The sequence below is a fragment of the Microtus oregoni genome, unplaced genomic scaffold (assembly GCF_018167655.1).
Source record: "Microtus oregoni isolate MIOR12 unplaced genomic scaffold, Mior012 000029F_ref0000214, whole genome shotgun sequence".
In the NCBI taxonomy this organism is placed as follows: domain Eukaryota; kingdom Metazoa; phylum Chordata; class Mammalia; order Rodentia; family Cricetidae; genus Microtus; species Microtus oregoni.
The window spans coordinates 23,784,579-23,799,618 of NW_024543088.1; the positions used below are offsets into that span (position 1 = coordinate 23,784,579).

The 15,040-nt window shown below is 46.5% G+C and overlaps 1 protein-coding gene across 4 annotated transcripts in view; it reads left to right on the forward strand.

The window, feature by feature from the left end:
• The window catches only part of Vps8 (VPS8 subunit of CORVET complex), a 225,342-nt gene that overhangs the window by 52,609 nt on the left and 157,693 nt on the right, over window positions 1–15,040 (forward strand). For all 4 annotated transcript variants that reach the window (XM_041678171.1, XM_041678173.1, XM_041678172.1 and 1 more), the window contains 7 exons: window positions 2,857–2,937; window positions 5,521–5,691; window positions 10,323–10,397; window positions 11,559–11,594; window positions 12,600–12,690; window positions 12,938–12,984; window positions 13,582–13,671. In XM_041678171.1, the coding sequence (XP_041534105.1) occupies window positions 2,857–2,937; window positions 5,521–5,691; window positions 10,323–10,397; window positions 11,559–11,594; window positions 12,600–12,690; window positions 12,938–12,984; window positions 13,582–13,671 (591 nt within the window). The remainder of the gene's footprint in view (window positions 1–2,856; window positions 2,938–5,520; window positions 5,692–10,322; window positions 10,398–11,558; window positions 11,595–12,599; window positions 12,691–12,937; window positions 12,985–13,581; window positions 13,672–15,040) is intronic.

Genomic DNA, 15,040 nt, shown 5'->3' on the forward strand with positions numbered 1-15,040 from the left:
CTGCACTCCAGACCTTCCCTGTCACAACAGTGAGCACACGCAAACCCTTGCCTAGCTTTCTCTCTCACTAAGCTGACAGCCGAGTTGAGAAGCTGGCTTTCCTGTTCAGCTGGCATTGGGATGGCACCTGTGTGTGAAGGATGGCTGGTAAATGCTTGTAGAACCAACGTGAGGGCAGGCGTGAAATTCAATATATGGGGTGGGTTTAGACCAGAGTAGGGGAAACTTATGTACCAAATATGACTAGTTACCTGTTTGGGTAAGTAAATTTTTAGTGGAACATAGTCATATTCATATTGATTTATTTATTCATTTCATTTCTTTGTTTTTTTGAGACAAACTCTCATGTAGCCCAGGCTGGTCTCAAACTCACGCTATAGCTAAGGTTGACCTCAGACTCCTGATTCTCCTGCCTTCTCAAGTGCTGGGGTTATTGCCATGCACCACCATACCCAGCTCACACGTTGTCTCTTACTGCCTTCTCACTGCAGTGCTAGAGTTAAGTAGGTCTGACAGACTATCCAGTCTACAAATGTTAAAGTATTTACCGTCCACCCCTTCACAGAAAAGTTTGACAGTCGTTGATGGGGCACCCCTGATCTAGTAGGATTGGCTTGGGGTGGTAATGGGGAGCTGTTATAGATTCTGGGTCAATAAGATGGTAAAGATGTAGTTGAAATGCAGCTGTAGGATCAGTCTGGAAGTAGCACAAATAATAGATTCTCAAAGGTAGGAGGTCGTGAGCTTGCACTGAAGCTGGTGTGTTGTGCGTAAGCAAATACATTTTAAAAGAAAGGAACCGAGAGTCTTGCATTGGAGGCCTTACATCTCTACGTGGTAGAGTCAGGGAATAGTCAGGCAAACTCTGTGTGGCTTCAGATCTCAGCACACTGAGTTGGGAGTGACAGGGACCCGGGCGATACCCTGGGTGCCCAGTGAGCAGACAGCGGGGCGAGGAGCAGATGAGCATTTCAGGACAGAGAAGGCAGAGGATAAAAACCAAAGGGGCACTTGTGTGTCAGCTGCCGTGCCTGTGCAGCCCAATACCTGTGATTCCCAGTGCAAGGGGAAGAGTTTGTCTGGGCTCACATTCAGAGGCTTTGGTCCTTGGGTCTGTTGACCAAGCAGATGCCATAAGCCTGCTCTATCTCTCAGAGATCAGGCCTCAATCTCAGCTCCCTGAGACTAAACAAGCTGTTTCTGGGGAAGAGCCACGAACAAAGGACAATCAATCTCCAACCCCCCACCAGCAAGAATGAGGAGGTCTGGGGTCCTAAGCCATAAACAGCTCAAGATGATAATCCAATAAGGACAAAGCCTGGGGCTTGTCCAGGCCTGCCCAAAAATGGAAAACTGTAACTCTGATCCGCCTCAGTCATCCCTGCCCAAATAAAACATACTAGTATGATTGCCACTTGCTTAAGCCAGTTGTAGGTAAGATGAGCTAACTGCCCTAGGAACTCCCATTCTGAGGAGTCTTCAGTCCACACGTCCCTCTCAGGGTCTTCTACATCTTGCCTTTGTGTGGGGTGGTCGTCCCCAGCATGCTGGAATAATAAACGCTCTTGCTGATTGTATGTGTGGATGGTGGTGTGGGACTCCTCCAGGACCCTAACATGGGGAAGGTGCTCTGTTATAGTGGTGCACACAGTAGGGCAAAGGTGCCCAGTTCATGGTGGAGAGAGAGAGAGAGAGAGAGAAAGAGAGAAAGGGCACATCTATAGCCACCTGACTTTCATCCAGAAAGCACTGTGTATGGAAGACGCTACCTCCTCCCCCCCCCCCGCCCCCCCAGTGGTGTCACAGGCCAGTAACCAAGTCCTTAGCACAGGGACCATTGGTGGAGAAGTAGTTAAACCACAGCGTGTGATTTTGCTGGATGCTCATGAAAGGCAAAGGAGAAAGGGAAGGCAAAAGGAAAGGCGTTTCTTGTAAAGACATGTAGAAGGGGAGGAGAGCCCAGGGACATCAGACAGGAGGGACAAAGCCTCTGCGGCAGTGTCAGTTCTGAGGTAAGACAGTGCTAGAGAATGACCAGGGAAGGCAGGCTGGAGAGATGAGCTCAGGACACAGTGGTTTGCTGGGTCCTTGTTAGACGTCTGATTGGTAGTGGGACGGGGTGGGACCTCCATGGCAGAATTTGGTGAGGAAGTGAGTTTCTAGGAGAGCCAAGTCGCGCCACCACAGTGCTCGGCCATGCGGGGAATAGTGTGGTTAAGTGACGTCTATGAGAAGTAAGTCGGGGGAAATAGGGGCGCAAAAGAGGGAAGCAGATCTGTAAGAAGAGCAACTGAGTCTGCTAGAAAGGGAGGAAGGCGCTAAGCGGGTGGGGTGGGAGCGGGGTAGAGTTCTGTGGGGAGGGCTGGAGAGAGCCCTCCGGAGTAGGCGGTAGGCGGTGTGGGACGGATCTTCCCAGTTCTGGACACTTGGTACCTGTGGCACATAGCTGTGTGGTGCTGCAGGTGTGAAATGGGAGTGAGTGACATGTGGCCAGAGCTCATGCTCTCACCGGCGGGTGACACACTTGAGGTCAGCATGTCAAGAGGTGGGACTGGAGGGGAGGAAGGGAGACTGGAAGAAAGACGTCTGTCTCACTACCGTGGATGCGCGGGGAAACCGCGGGGGGGGGGGGGGGGGGGGAGGGTAGCTAGTACTCAGGTGCCAGGCGGGCCTGGATGCCAACATTCTCTTCAGGTGGAGACCATGCACCGACTGAGGTGTCTTCATTTTTATAAAAATTCTCAGTATTTTTGGAATCTCTGTACTGAATGGAAATCATACTCTCGATGGAGTATAAATTTAAAGAAAATTCTTTCACGTAATACTTGACATCTAGACTGTCTTCGCTCTCCTCAGGTTAAGAGAGACGAGTCAGGTGCAATCCACGTCACCAAGCAGAAGCACCTTCACCTGTACTACGATCTGATCAACTTTACCGTGAGTATTATTTAAACCACGTCCCGTTTATTTCGTGCTGTTGTTCCATCCCAGGAGCAATAAAGCTTGCAGGGTTTCTGCCGTTGGCCAGGCCCAGCAGGCACATGCTAACACACACCCAGTATGAAGTGCTGTGATGTGCATGAAGTTTACTTTGGTGCGATGCCAGGTCCTTGTTGCCTTTTGCTCTAAGTCCTGCTGAGCATTGGCAGGGGAAGGTAGCATTTTCTCCAGTGCTTTAATACCTCAGAGGGGATCTGGGTTCAGAAGAGCCCAGGTCTCTGCAGAGTTGTGGTTACAATGCTTTGTGTGTGGATACATTTGCACCTGTGAGCTTCTCTTAAAGGACTTCGCTTGTGTTACCCGTTCTTTTCCTGTGTCTTAAAACTTTGCCAAATTTTAACTTTACTTCTCAGTCATCAGGGTGCATTGGTTTAAAAAATGCGACTTTTTTCTGTGTCAGATTTTATGTTTTCTTTTTCAGTAGTGGGTTAATTTTGAAAATAGTGTGTTTTATGTTTCAGCATTTACCGTTACTCGTTTTAGCATCTAATAGCCGATGTCTGGTGAAACATGGTATTTTATCATGAATATAGCTGGCTTTAATTATAATGCAATGGCTCATTTATCCAGTAAAAAAGACTGAGGAAATTTTCCTTTTGATTCATTAACCTATACTGATGGAGGAAGGTCATTGGTTAAAAAAATAAAGAAACTGCTTGGCTGGCCCTCATAGGTTAGAACACAGGTGGGTGGAGTAAACAGAACAGAATGCTGGGAGGAAGAGGAATTGAGCTCAGACTTGACAGCTCTCCTGAGAGAGACGCCATGCCCCGTTCCCGGGCAGACACACGCAGACACACGCGATGAAGCTCTGACCCAGGTGGACGTAGGCTAGAATCTTCCCGGTAAGACCGGTGCTCACAGATTATTAGAAATGGGTTGATTGGGGTATCAGAATTAGCCAGTAAGGGCTAGAGCTAAAGGGCCAAGCAGTGTTTAAAAGAATACAGTGTCCGTGTCATTATTTCGGGTAAAGCTAGCTGTGCGGGCAGCCGGGGTGCTGGGGATGCAGCCCCGCCGCTCCTGTTACAACACTATACTTTTTTAAGAATATAGTTAGAAAGTCAGATCTTAAGATTGATGCACAAACTCAGTTGCATTTTTCAGCCAAGTCTTCCTACGTTGCTTCATTTGGCCTCGATCTTTTGGGCTGAAATATCCGTCCTGCTTCAACGTCACACAGGCTAGGGCTTTAAGAGCGTCCTGCCGTGCCTGGCCCACACTGCTTCTGTAAGCTCACTCTTCCTCTAGAAATACAGGTTGAACATGCTGCTGCAGTTATCTTCCTACTACTGCAACAAAGCACCACTAGCAGGGCGACTTCCAGAAGAAAGCTTCCAGTTTCAGAGTCCTGGCCACCATGGGGGGAGCAGCAGGCAGGCAGGAAGGGTGCTGGCGCAGTCACTGCAGACTTACATCTGATCTATAATCGAGGCAGAGAGAGAGCTAACTGGGAATGGTGTGGAATTTTGAAACCTCAAAGCCCACCCCCAGTGACACACCTCCTCCTGCAAGGCCACACCTCCTAATCTTTCCCAAACAGTCCCACCAATTGGGGACCAAGCATTCAAACCTATGAACCTATGGGACTATTCTTTTTCTCACCGCCACACATCCCTAACCCGGAAATAAAAATGCCTAAGCCCTCCAGATCTAAAGCTCTGAGGATCAACATGGGAACTCCACACTTGGCATCATGGGGTTGTAATTGAAATACAGTCATGCCATGTGAGTAAGTCAGGGCTCCCTAGAGCTCGAGTCTCAACTCGATGTTCACGACTCCTTTGGGGGTTGCATATCGGATATTCTTCACAGTAGATATTTACATTATGATTCCTGACAGTAGCAAAATCACAGTTATGAAGCAACAGTGAAATAATTTTATAGTTGGGGTCACCACATCACGAAGAACTAGATTAAGGGGTCACAGTAACAGGAAGGTTGAGAGCCACTGCTCTTGAGGAACAGAACGGATAGAATGAATATGATAGAGTAATAAAGGGGATTTATTAGAACGGTATACAGGCCATGGTCCAGCTAGTCCAATAATGGTGTCTACCAGCAGAGAGCCCAAGAGTCCAGGACCTGTTTAGTCCACGATGCTGATGTCTTAGCTTCTCCTTTTAAAAAAATGTGCATTATTTCTGTGCCAAGAATTGTCCTCTGATCATCTAGGTTTGTGAGACTTAGGTTGCTGTTTTGCTTCACTAGTAAGAAAATTTGAAATAAAATTGTTATTGTACTAAGGTCATTTGTGCCAATATGCCTTTCAAAAAAATTACAACATTCTGCAATACATTTCCCAGTCAGCCCTCCCTATACCAGCAGGGCGTCATCCGACATGGTGACCTAGTGCTGTTCTCTCTGGGCCACCAGAGCTGCTCCTGCGCCAACTCCGTTGCTGTTAAAGTTACATGCACAAGGTCCTCGACGTCATGTTCTGAGTGGCCAAGCCCCCTTCTTGTCATGAAAGGTCTAGCCCGGTCCTTACTTTCGCTTTGTTATGTGCTTGAATTGCAGTGGATAAACTCACGCACAGTTGTGCTTTTAGACAGCGTGGAGAAGTTGCACGTGATCGATCGACAGACGCAGGAGGAACTGGAGACAATGGAGATCTCAGAAGTCCAGCTGGTCTATAACAGCAGCCACTTCAAGTCCCTGGCCACTGGAGGAAATGTTAGCCAGGCTCTGGTGAGTGCCGCTCTTACCCAGCATTGCTCTGCTCACTGTGGTGGCTCTGTTGTTGTTTTAAACTTCTATTTTGTTTGAAAATAGGAGTACTAAGGTTTTTCTGCCTTGGTATGTTGAAGTGGGTATGGATGTGTTTGTAAGGGTTCAGGATTATGACCCCAAACAGTAATACCTTACTTAATATCAAGGGTTAGGCTGGAGAGATAGACCAGGGATTAAGAGCACTTTCAGGGGACCTGGGTTCAATTCCCAACTCCCATTTTTCAGCCAACAGCATGTCTGTAACTCCAGTTCCAAAGGGATCTGACGCCCTCTTCTGACCACGACAGGTACTGCATGCACATGCCTGAACACCCATGACACATAAGATAAAAATAAATCTGAAAAAAAGAAACCCAAAACAAACCCAGGAGTTTTAGCTTTTATACTTCAGGGAAAAAAATTCTTTTGAGACAGAATTTGTAAAGTCAAAGTGTTTAGGAATTGAGCTGGTGACAATAAGTCTAGGAGATTGAAGGGGAAAATAACTGGAGACAGGTAGCCTGCAGGGCTTTGGTAGCTGTCTCAGGGTTTCTGTTGCTGTGAAGAGACTCCATGACCATGGCAATAAATTTTTATAAAGGAAAACTTTTCATTAGGGTGGCTTACAGTTTCAGAGGTTTAATCCAGTATTGTTGTGGCAGGAAGCGTGGCAGTGTGCAGGCAGCTATGGTGCTGGAGAAGGAACTGAGAGTTCTATATCTTGACCCAGAGGCAGCAGAAGGAGACTGTGTGCTGGGTATAACATGGGCATATAAGATCTCAAAGCCCTCTTCCACAGTGACACACTTCCTCCTACAAGGCCCGCCTCCTAATAGTGCCACTCTCTTTGGGCCAAGTGTAGGAGGAAGGCCCGCTTGTTCGTCCTGCTGCCCAGTTCCCAGCCACCCTGCTAGCTTAGCCCTGAAATAACCACACAGAAACTTTATTCATTAAATCACTGATTGGCCCATTAGCTCTAGCATCTTGTTGGCTTACTCTTACATTAATTTAACCCATTTCTAGTAATCTGTGTATCACCATGTGGCAGTGGCTTACTGGCAAAGATTCAGCATGTCTGACTCTGGCAGCTCCATGGTGTCTCTCTCTCTGCCTCTTCCTCCCAGCATTCTGTTTAGTTTTCCCTGCCTAGCTCTGTTCCCCTATAGCTCTGCTATAGGCCCAATTGCTTTATTAACCAATGAAAGCAACACATAGACAGAAGGACCTCCTTACACCAGCCAAGCATTCAAACACATGAGTCACTGGGGGTCATTCCTAGTCAAATACCGCAGAAGTATTTGGGAGATATGCCAACAGGTTGTCCAGGTGTGGTAGCTTGGGACATTAGGAGACAGAGATGGCTTGGAGAGGAAGGAAGAAGACACTTTAGGAGCCGAGCAGGAGCATAGAGGAGGAGGACCCGGCTCATATTGGTATTAGCGTTACTGTAGGAAGGCAGCTATGGTAACGCCTTAAGCTACTCATGTTGGCAGTGTGTAGTTAAGCACTGTAAACTGTGATCATATGATTTCCTAAGCCATTCATCCTAAGCCATTCATCTTTAAGCCAGGAACAAGGACTGCTGTGGGAAACGTCTTATACAAAGGGTAGTAGTGGTCATCTTCAGTGGTGTCGGCAGACAGTCTGTAGGTTTGCTCCAGTCTTTCTCCTGCTTTGTGACTTCAGAGCATGCACTATGCGTGAAGGGTGTTCCAGCCACACAACGTACAAAACAGGTCATGCAGCGAGTGCACTAAGACAGCAGCAGCCAGTGTCTCAAACGTAGGCATTGCTTGGGGTAGGGTGGCAGTTAGGGGCTGGAGAGATGGCTCAGTGGCTAAGAGCACTGGATGATCTTATAGGGCACCTGGGGTTTGAGTCCCAGGACCCACATGGTGGCCCCCAAACACAACACAACTCCAGTTCCAGAGGATCCAGTGTGCTCATCTGGCCTCCTTGGGCAATAGGCATGCACAACAGTGCACTTAATTTCATGCAGGCAAGATGTTCGCACACACAAAAGTAAATGGATCTAAGGATACTATTAGATTTTAAACTTGCACTGTTAGCCAGGATAGAGAATGGGGAATTAGACTTACTTTCCAACTTAAAATACCTCAAACAAAACCTGCCACTACTACTAATTAGGAACAAAACAGACAGTTCTCTGGACTCAGGGCAGCAGTAATGATGGCTGGCAAATCCTAGACCTAGCAGGAAACAAATGACATGAGCTTGTTAGTCCTCTGACTTTCTGGCTTGTGGCTTACGGGAGAGGAACATAGTAGACTTGGTGGACACTCACTGAGGAAACAGAGCTGAGGGTACAGGAAAAACAAGGTGGTTCGTGTCTGTGGACGGTGCTGGGACTCGCCTGGAGTGCTCCGCCTGGAGTGCTCCAATGGACAGCTGTTCAGCATGTGTATGGAAACTGCCAGAGGATAGGGGAGGAGCCCTAGAGAGGCTGAGAGGGAATTATATGCAGGGCACCCACAGATTGTACTTCTGCTGATTTAAACCAGCTGGAATGGGCACTGGCCAGGGTCCTCAGGGCCATTGCACCTCAGTAGTTGCCCTCGAAGCAGAGAACTTGCTGGACTAGTAAACACTAACAAATGCTAAAAGCCCATGAGGTGGGATCAGACGGGGTGGGAGCAACAACTCAGTGGCAGGGCGTTTCCCCAGCACCTCTGAGGCCCTGGGCCCAGTACCCAGAGGCCAGGGAGCAGAACAAACAAAACACAAGAATATCAATATGGAAATTCCTGAGCACCAAAGTAAAGCTCACAGTGTGTGCCCCTTGATTAGAGATCACTCTGTATCCAAAGAGCGAAAAAAGCACAGACTGGGAAGGGGGAACCAGTCAAGACCGGCCCAGCTCTGACCCAGCTGAGGGTGAGCAGACAAGGGTGCAACCATTTTTGTCCTTTTCTATTGTATTAATTTTTAAAGTTAACATGGCAATAATGGTTTCATCATGGTGTCCCGTACATAGATGCCATTATACCCTGTCCTCATTCCTCTCAGTTTCCACCTCCTCCCCCGTCTCCAGCTGTTTTCCTTGCTTTCATGTTATATGTTGTCCTCTGTTCTCCACCTGTCCTCTCAGAATCTCCTTTTTAGTTTTGTGACTTAGGAGCACGAACACACACACACGCACACATTTTAAATTTAGGTTCTGCGTATGAGAGAAACCACACAGTTCTGATCCCATTGAGTCTGGCTTAGCTGACTTAATGTATGATTTTCATTTGCACCCGTTTTCTGCAGATGCCACGGTTTCATTTTCCTTTATCACAACATAAAATCTCGTGTCTGAACCGTGCTTTCCCCACCCGTCTTTTGGAGGACACCTAGGTGGGTTGCGTTCCTGCCTCTTGTCAGCATTGTGACAGCAAGCATGGATGTGCAGGTCTCAGTGTTGTGTATGTATTAGTATAGTCATAATTCATGTCTTCATAAAGTTGAGTGAAGACAAGACACTTTAAAAAAAGTGCGAATCAGATTCCCAGTGGTGAGCACTCCAGTGCTGGAGATGAAGGTGGAGCTGCTGGAGGAGATTGATGACAGGGTCGGGACTGTAGAGTGAAAGACGACGACCCTGATGTGGTGAGAGAAACCAAGGGAGAGCTGGAGAAACCTGAGGCCAGGACTAGGGCACGCAGAACAGTGAGGACACGGTGCTGGCTTTGGCCAGAGCAGGCCAGTCATGCAGATCACTGGACATCAACGCCATGAGCAGCTGCCCTCCTGCTCCCCATGGAACATAGTATGCATGAGGGAGCTAGGAACTGTCCCCGTTTCAGAAGTCCGCTGTCCGTCACTCTCCCCGAGGACTGGCTTCCATAGTACCGGAAGGTGCCATCCAAACTGCTAAAGGAAGAAAGTGACCCTCCCCGCTGTGACCCCTGAATACAACAGTGGCCAGCAGGACAAGATACCCCTAAGAATACAGCTGTGGCCCTCATCTGGGTGACAACCAACAGCTGTCTGACCCAAGACCCATTCAGCAAAAGGGAATCATTCCTGGTACTGAAAATGTAATCTCCACCTGTGGCTCGTGAAGCACACATCACAGAGGAGAGCCTGCCACTGCCACTTCCTACGCCACGTTCCACCTGTCCTGATGCCCATAGAGGTGTAGCTGTCACCGGGAAGTAGCAGGTCGCAATAGTTTGTGGTGCAGTTACAAGTTAGCTTGTTTCCTTCCTTTCACACATCTTCTGAGAAAGGAAAAGGCTCTTTACAGACGTGGGGAATGACTTCGCGAACTCCGTATCCTCAGTAACTTCCACTTGCAATCAAGCAGCAGTTTTTTTCTTATTATAGGTTAAAACTGTATTGACCTAAAGTGTCTCTGCATTCAGCATGGTTGAACATTTTTTAAAATGTATTATTTGTGTGTATGCACCACAGTGTGTGTGGAGATCGGAGGGCAGCTCTGTGGAGTCAGGCTGCATCTTCCTCCCCTTCATGGGTGCTGGGGCTGGAACCCATGCCATCAGGCCTGTGCAGGCGTGTTACCCTGCTGGGCCTCTCACAGGCCCTGTGAGTGACGTTCTCAGTGAAATTTCCGGTATGTAATTTGACCTTGTTTCTGTGTTTGACAGGCTTTGGTTGGGGAGAAGGCTTGCTATCAATCCATCAGCAGCTATGGTGGTCAGATCTTCTATCTGGGGACAAAGGTAAGATCTTCTTATGCTGCTCTGTGTGTCATCAGGATAGCTGAGGAAGGAGGTGGCTCGGAAGGACAGTGCATTGCAAAGTGAATTCTGACCAGCGTCAGTCCAAATCCTATGATAGTTATATCGCCAAAGACTTAGTTATTTAACATTTTCCTTTTGATTTCAGATCTAGTTGTACTTTTGTGTAGGTGCTAAGAGAACACTTATTTTCTTGCTTTGGGGATATGCTTTTATAGACTTCCTTAACGTTTGTTTTAGTGTCCATATCTAGTTTCTTTTTTTTTTTTAAATAGAATTTTTATGTCTTACATTGATCAATATATTCATTGCAAAGCGATTATCATAATAAGAGAATTCATATTCATCACCTTGTTTGGTTATCATTTGTGTGGGGGATGGGGATCTTAAGTTCATCTTACTTAGTCAACTTAAGGTAGTGGTATCTAGTTCCTTTTCCTGTTGCTGTGAGGACAAGAGCAGTGTAAGGGAGAAAGGGCTGATTTGGCTCACAGTTCATGGTACTTATCATGGCGTGGGGTCAGGGCAGCTGGAGCTTGCAGCAACTGGCCATGCTGTGTTCACAATCAGAGGGAGTGGGCAGTGACTGCACACTGTGGCTCAGTTCCTTTTCTCTTTTATATAGTCCAGGATCCCCTGGGCAAGGATCCCACATGCAGTTAGGATGGGCCTTCCCACATCAGTTAATGTAATCAAGAGAATCTCTTATCGGCCTGTTTAGAGGACCATCTCTCATGGTGACTGTTGATACTAGATACCACGGGCAGGCGGGACCTAATTATGTTATTTGTTGATAATTAAAATGGTCCTTAACGTACATCAATTTAAGATACATTGAAGTGCATTGAGGTGTTTGACTTAGAATAATTGATGTTAGGGCAGTTTATTTTTCAACATAAAATGGACAGTTTCTTCATTGTTAAAATTCAAGCAGAATATAGCCAAGTTGGTGCAAGAAGTAAGCCTAGATGGTTTGTGTTTCCCTCGAGTGTTTGTTTCTTAACTCTGCAGTGCGGGTACTCGAGGACCCACTAGTAAATTCCAGGGTGTGTTTCCATCTGAGATGGGAAATGAGATGTGCGGCTGCACCAGATGTGTCTGCGAGCGAATCTGCTAACGGTCGTCTTCATTTCCTGTTTCTAGTCTGTGTACGTGATGATGCTGAGGAGCTGGAGGGAGGTGAGTTCACAGGGGTCTCTGTGCGGCAGCTTCATGTTCCTGATCCTGTTGACTTTGTAGATGATAATTTGGACCTTTTAATATCAGATGAATACATAGAAGCTGTTTTTACTGTTAGGCATTGATATGCTAAAACTGATGCTGTCAGAATTGGGTTCTTCACAGCTGTGACTGCTCTGCGGTCAGAACCCAGCACTCGGAAGAATGCTTTATTCACCGCTGAGCTAGACGGGCATAGCTCTGTCTGTGTAGTGAGTCCTCATTTACAAGCGATAATCTGTTGTCTTAAGTTGTTAAAAATGAAGAAGTGTAAAAAAATAATTGAATTTGAGTTTATCCAAGATAACAGTGTCTTCATCAAGAGTTTACTCCCATTTGAAATAGTCTAGAGACAGGCAGGCTGTGGCAAAAATGGGAGCTCCTTTGTCAGAAAATGCTGTCCCACGAAAGCATCCTTGCATTGGAACTCTGGTCTCAAGCTCACTTTATCATCCACGATAGTCTCTAGAGGCTCCAACTATTATGTCTAAGGTCCGTGAAGGAGGACAGAGAAAATAAAGGCCAGCCACATCTTTTAAAGATAATATCCATTTAGAAACACCAGACAACACTTCCACTTGTTGACCAAAGTTTAGTTGCATTGCCCCCAAAATATACAAGGGAATCTTAGAAATTACGTTCAGGTGTATTGCTGTCTCTAGTGAACTCAGAGCTTGTTATTAAGTAGGGGACAGGTGCCTACTGTGCTAAGCAACCAGCCGTCTCTCCGAGGTAGTCCCATTGTTCCATTTCTGTGTGGCTCTCCTGTCATCCGTCATGCAAACCCGCACAGTGCCCAGTGCTTTACGAAGAGCTTTGCTTCGCCAGAGTCTTTCGCTGACGTGTGGAATGCTATGCTAAAGTCCTGTTCATTCTCAAGCAGCCGTTCTGTTAGGGTAGCACTGGAATTCCAATGGGCCGTCGGTCCACTAAAAGGGTCCGGCTTGTCTCCTTTACTCATTTTAGAGAATGGATCATCTCCTGAAGCAGGATTGTCTTACAGAAGCCTTGGCTCTTGCGTGGTCTTTTCATGAAGGAAAGGCAAAAGCAGTCGTGGGTAAGTAAGTAAATAAATGCTGTGGGCTTGAAGTGTCATTGTAAAGAGTCTTACTACGAGACAAACGGGGAGCCCACTGATACGGTATTAGTCTAGTGGATCTCAGATAGTTCCATTATCTTTGGTATTAAGGCTGTGTAATTGAATGTGTTGTTAGTGTGGTTTCTGGAGGGAAGACCAGAACCCGGGTTCCCTTCTGGAGCTGAGCCCTAATTTTTGTTTCCTGTTGTACTTTGTTTCTCTGAAGGACTCTCAGGGGATGTCAGTAAGAGGAAGGCTGTCGTCGCAGATCGGGTAAGCATCTCAGCGCTGTCTTCAACAGGGCGCAGTGCAGATTTGCTTTTCATATTTGCATATATCTTTGGGGATGATCAAGCAAATGGCTGTACTCGAGGAGAGAAGTGGGCCAGGCTCTCAGTTCCACGTGTGATCTGCAGTGCTGTGTCAGGTCTTACCACTGCCCTCCCCAAGCTGGTAAATCAGCACAACGGTCGGGAGAGCACCAAGGAGAAGGAATACGCTGCCCTCCCCCAAGCTGGTAAATCAGCACAGCAGTCGGGAGAGCAGCAAGGAGAAGGCACACTGGGGGAATCCAGACTCACAAATGGTTTGTTCGTTCTCTGCAGGGAGGATTACCGAGGCGCCCAACTCCAGGTTTTCATTTCCTGAGCAATATAATACCACCGAGGTCTGGAACATACATTTCTTAGGAAAGATTAGCAAATTAATGCTAGCCCTTCATCTGAGAGCATTAGGGAATAAAGCCACCGAAATCCCAACTGTGTTTCTAATACAATGATAAAGCATAATTCAGTCTTAACCATGCATGTTAAATATTGAACAAATGTAGCCGTACTCTTTGATTCTGACACAAAGCTATTTTTCCTACAGATGGTAGAGATCCTGTTCCATTATGCAGATCGGGCTCTGAAAAAATGCCCAGACCAGGGGAAAATCCAGGTGATGGAGCAGCACTTTCAGGTATGCCCGCCGGCCAGCTGCAGCTGCTCTCACGCATCCCCTCTGCCTAGCAGACCTGGCTTCCAGGTTTGGCCCTTAAGCATCCTTTAGAGATGAGAGCCTAGTTTCAGCGTTTGCAGGGAAATCGTACAAGACTAAATTTTGAAGAAGTGTCTGGTAGATGGGAAGAGACAAGTGAACTGCTGCTCGCTGCTGTGTGAAGGGACACACCTGTGACTTGACACCTTACTGTGGCTGCCATTGCTGACGGCTCCTATTTATATTAACTAGGGTTGTTACGGAGGGAGTGGGCTGCTAAGGTTTAAATTTAGTTCCCAAACACCTGTGACTCAAGATATACATATAAAATAAAAATATCCATGTATATTCTAGTCTATAAAATATGCTAATGAAAGATGTTTAGATTATCTTAGAACTTAATGAAAATGCAAGCTGAGGAACAGCTTAAAGACTTGCATATGCATTATGTTGGTTTTCCTGTTTCCAGTGATCTCAGTTATATTTGTTCTAAGTCTGTTTACAACAAACCCCTATAGTGGCAGCTCTCTGTATTTTGTGGTGTGTGTGTGTGTGTGTGTGTGTGTGTGTGTGTGTGTATCAAATCTAGGGCCTTTCACCTATGGGCAAATACTTCGTTATTTTTTAATGATTTATTTATGAGTATGAATGTTTTGCCTGCATGTATGTATGTGTACAATGAGCCCATGGAAGTCAGAAGAAGGTGTTGACTCAAGAGGGAACCAGAGTTACAAGTGGTTGCCAGCCACCATGTGTGTTCAGGGAATTGAACTCAGGTCCTCTGCGAGAACAACCAGCGGTCTTAATCACTGAGCCACCTCTCCAGCCCCACAGGGCAAATCCTTTAGCACTGAATCACATTCCCTATCCAATCTCAAGTCTTCCTTAAGTAAATATTTGAGTATCAGGAATAGCAGATTTTCCTAAAAAGACCTAGGTGGTAAATTTTTGGCATTTTAAGTCACAAGTGGTTTCTGTCAGTCGTCTTATTGAAATAACTGTGATGAGGAAACCACATAGCAAAAAAAGAGAGAGAATGGCTTAGCAAGAAGAGCTTGTATTCACTGGTGTTTTATGGGCAGTCGAGGTGGCTCGGTGAGTACAAGCACTTGAGTGGAAGCCTGACAACCTGAGTTTGGTCTCTAGATCCCACGGGTTCCGACTCCAAAAAGTTCTCATCTGACATCCACTTGTAAGCCATGGCACATGCTGTGCCCCCTATATCTTGTATACATATGTACACACACAGTAATAAAAAATATGCCATGGGGTGTAGATTGAAAAGACAGTTTTAATGTTTTTTTTTTTTTTTTTTTTTTCGAGACAGGGTTTCTCTGTGGTTTTGGAGCCT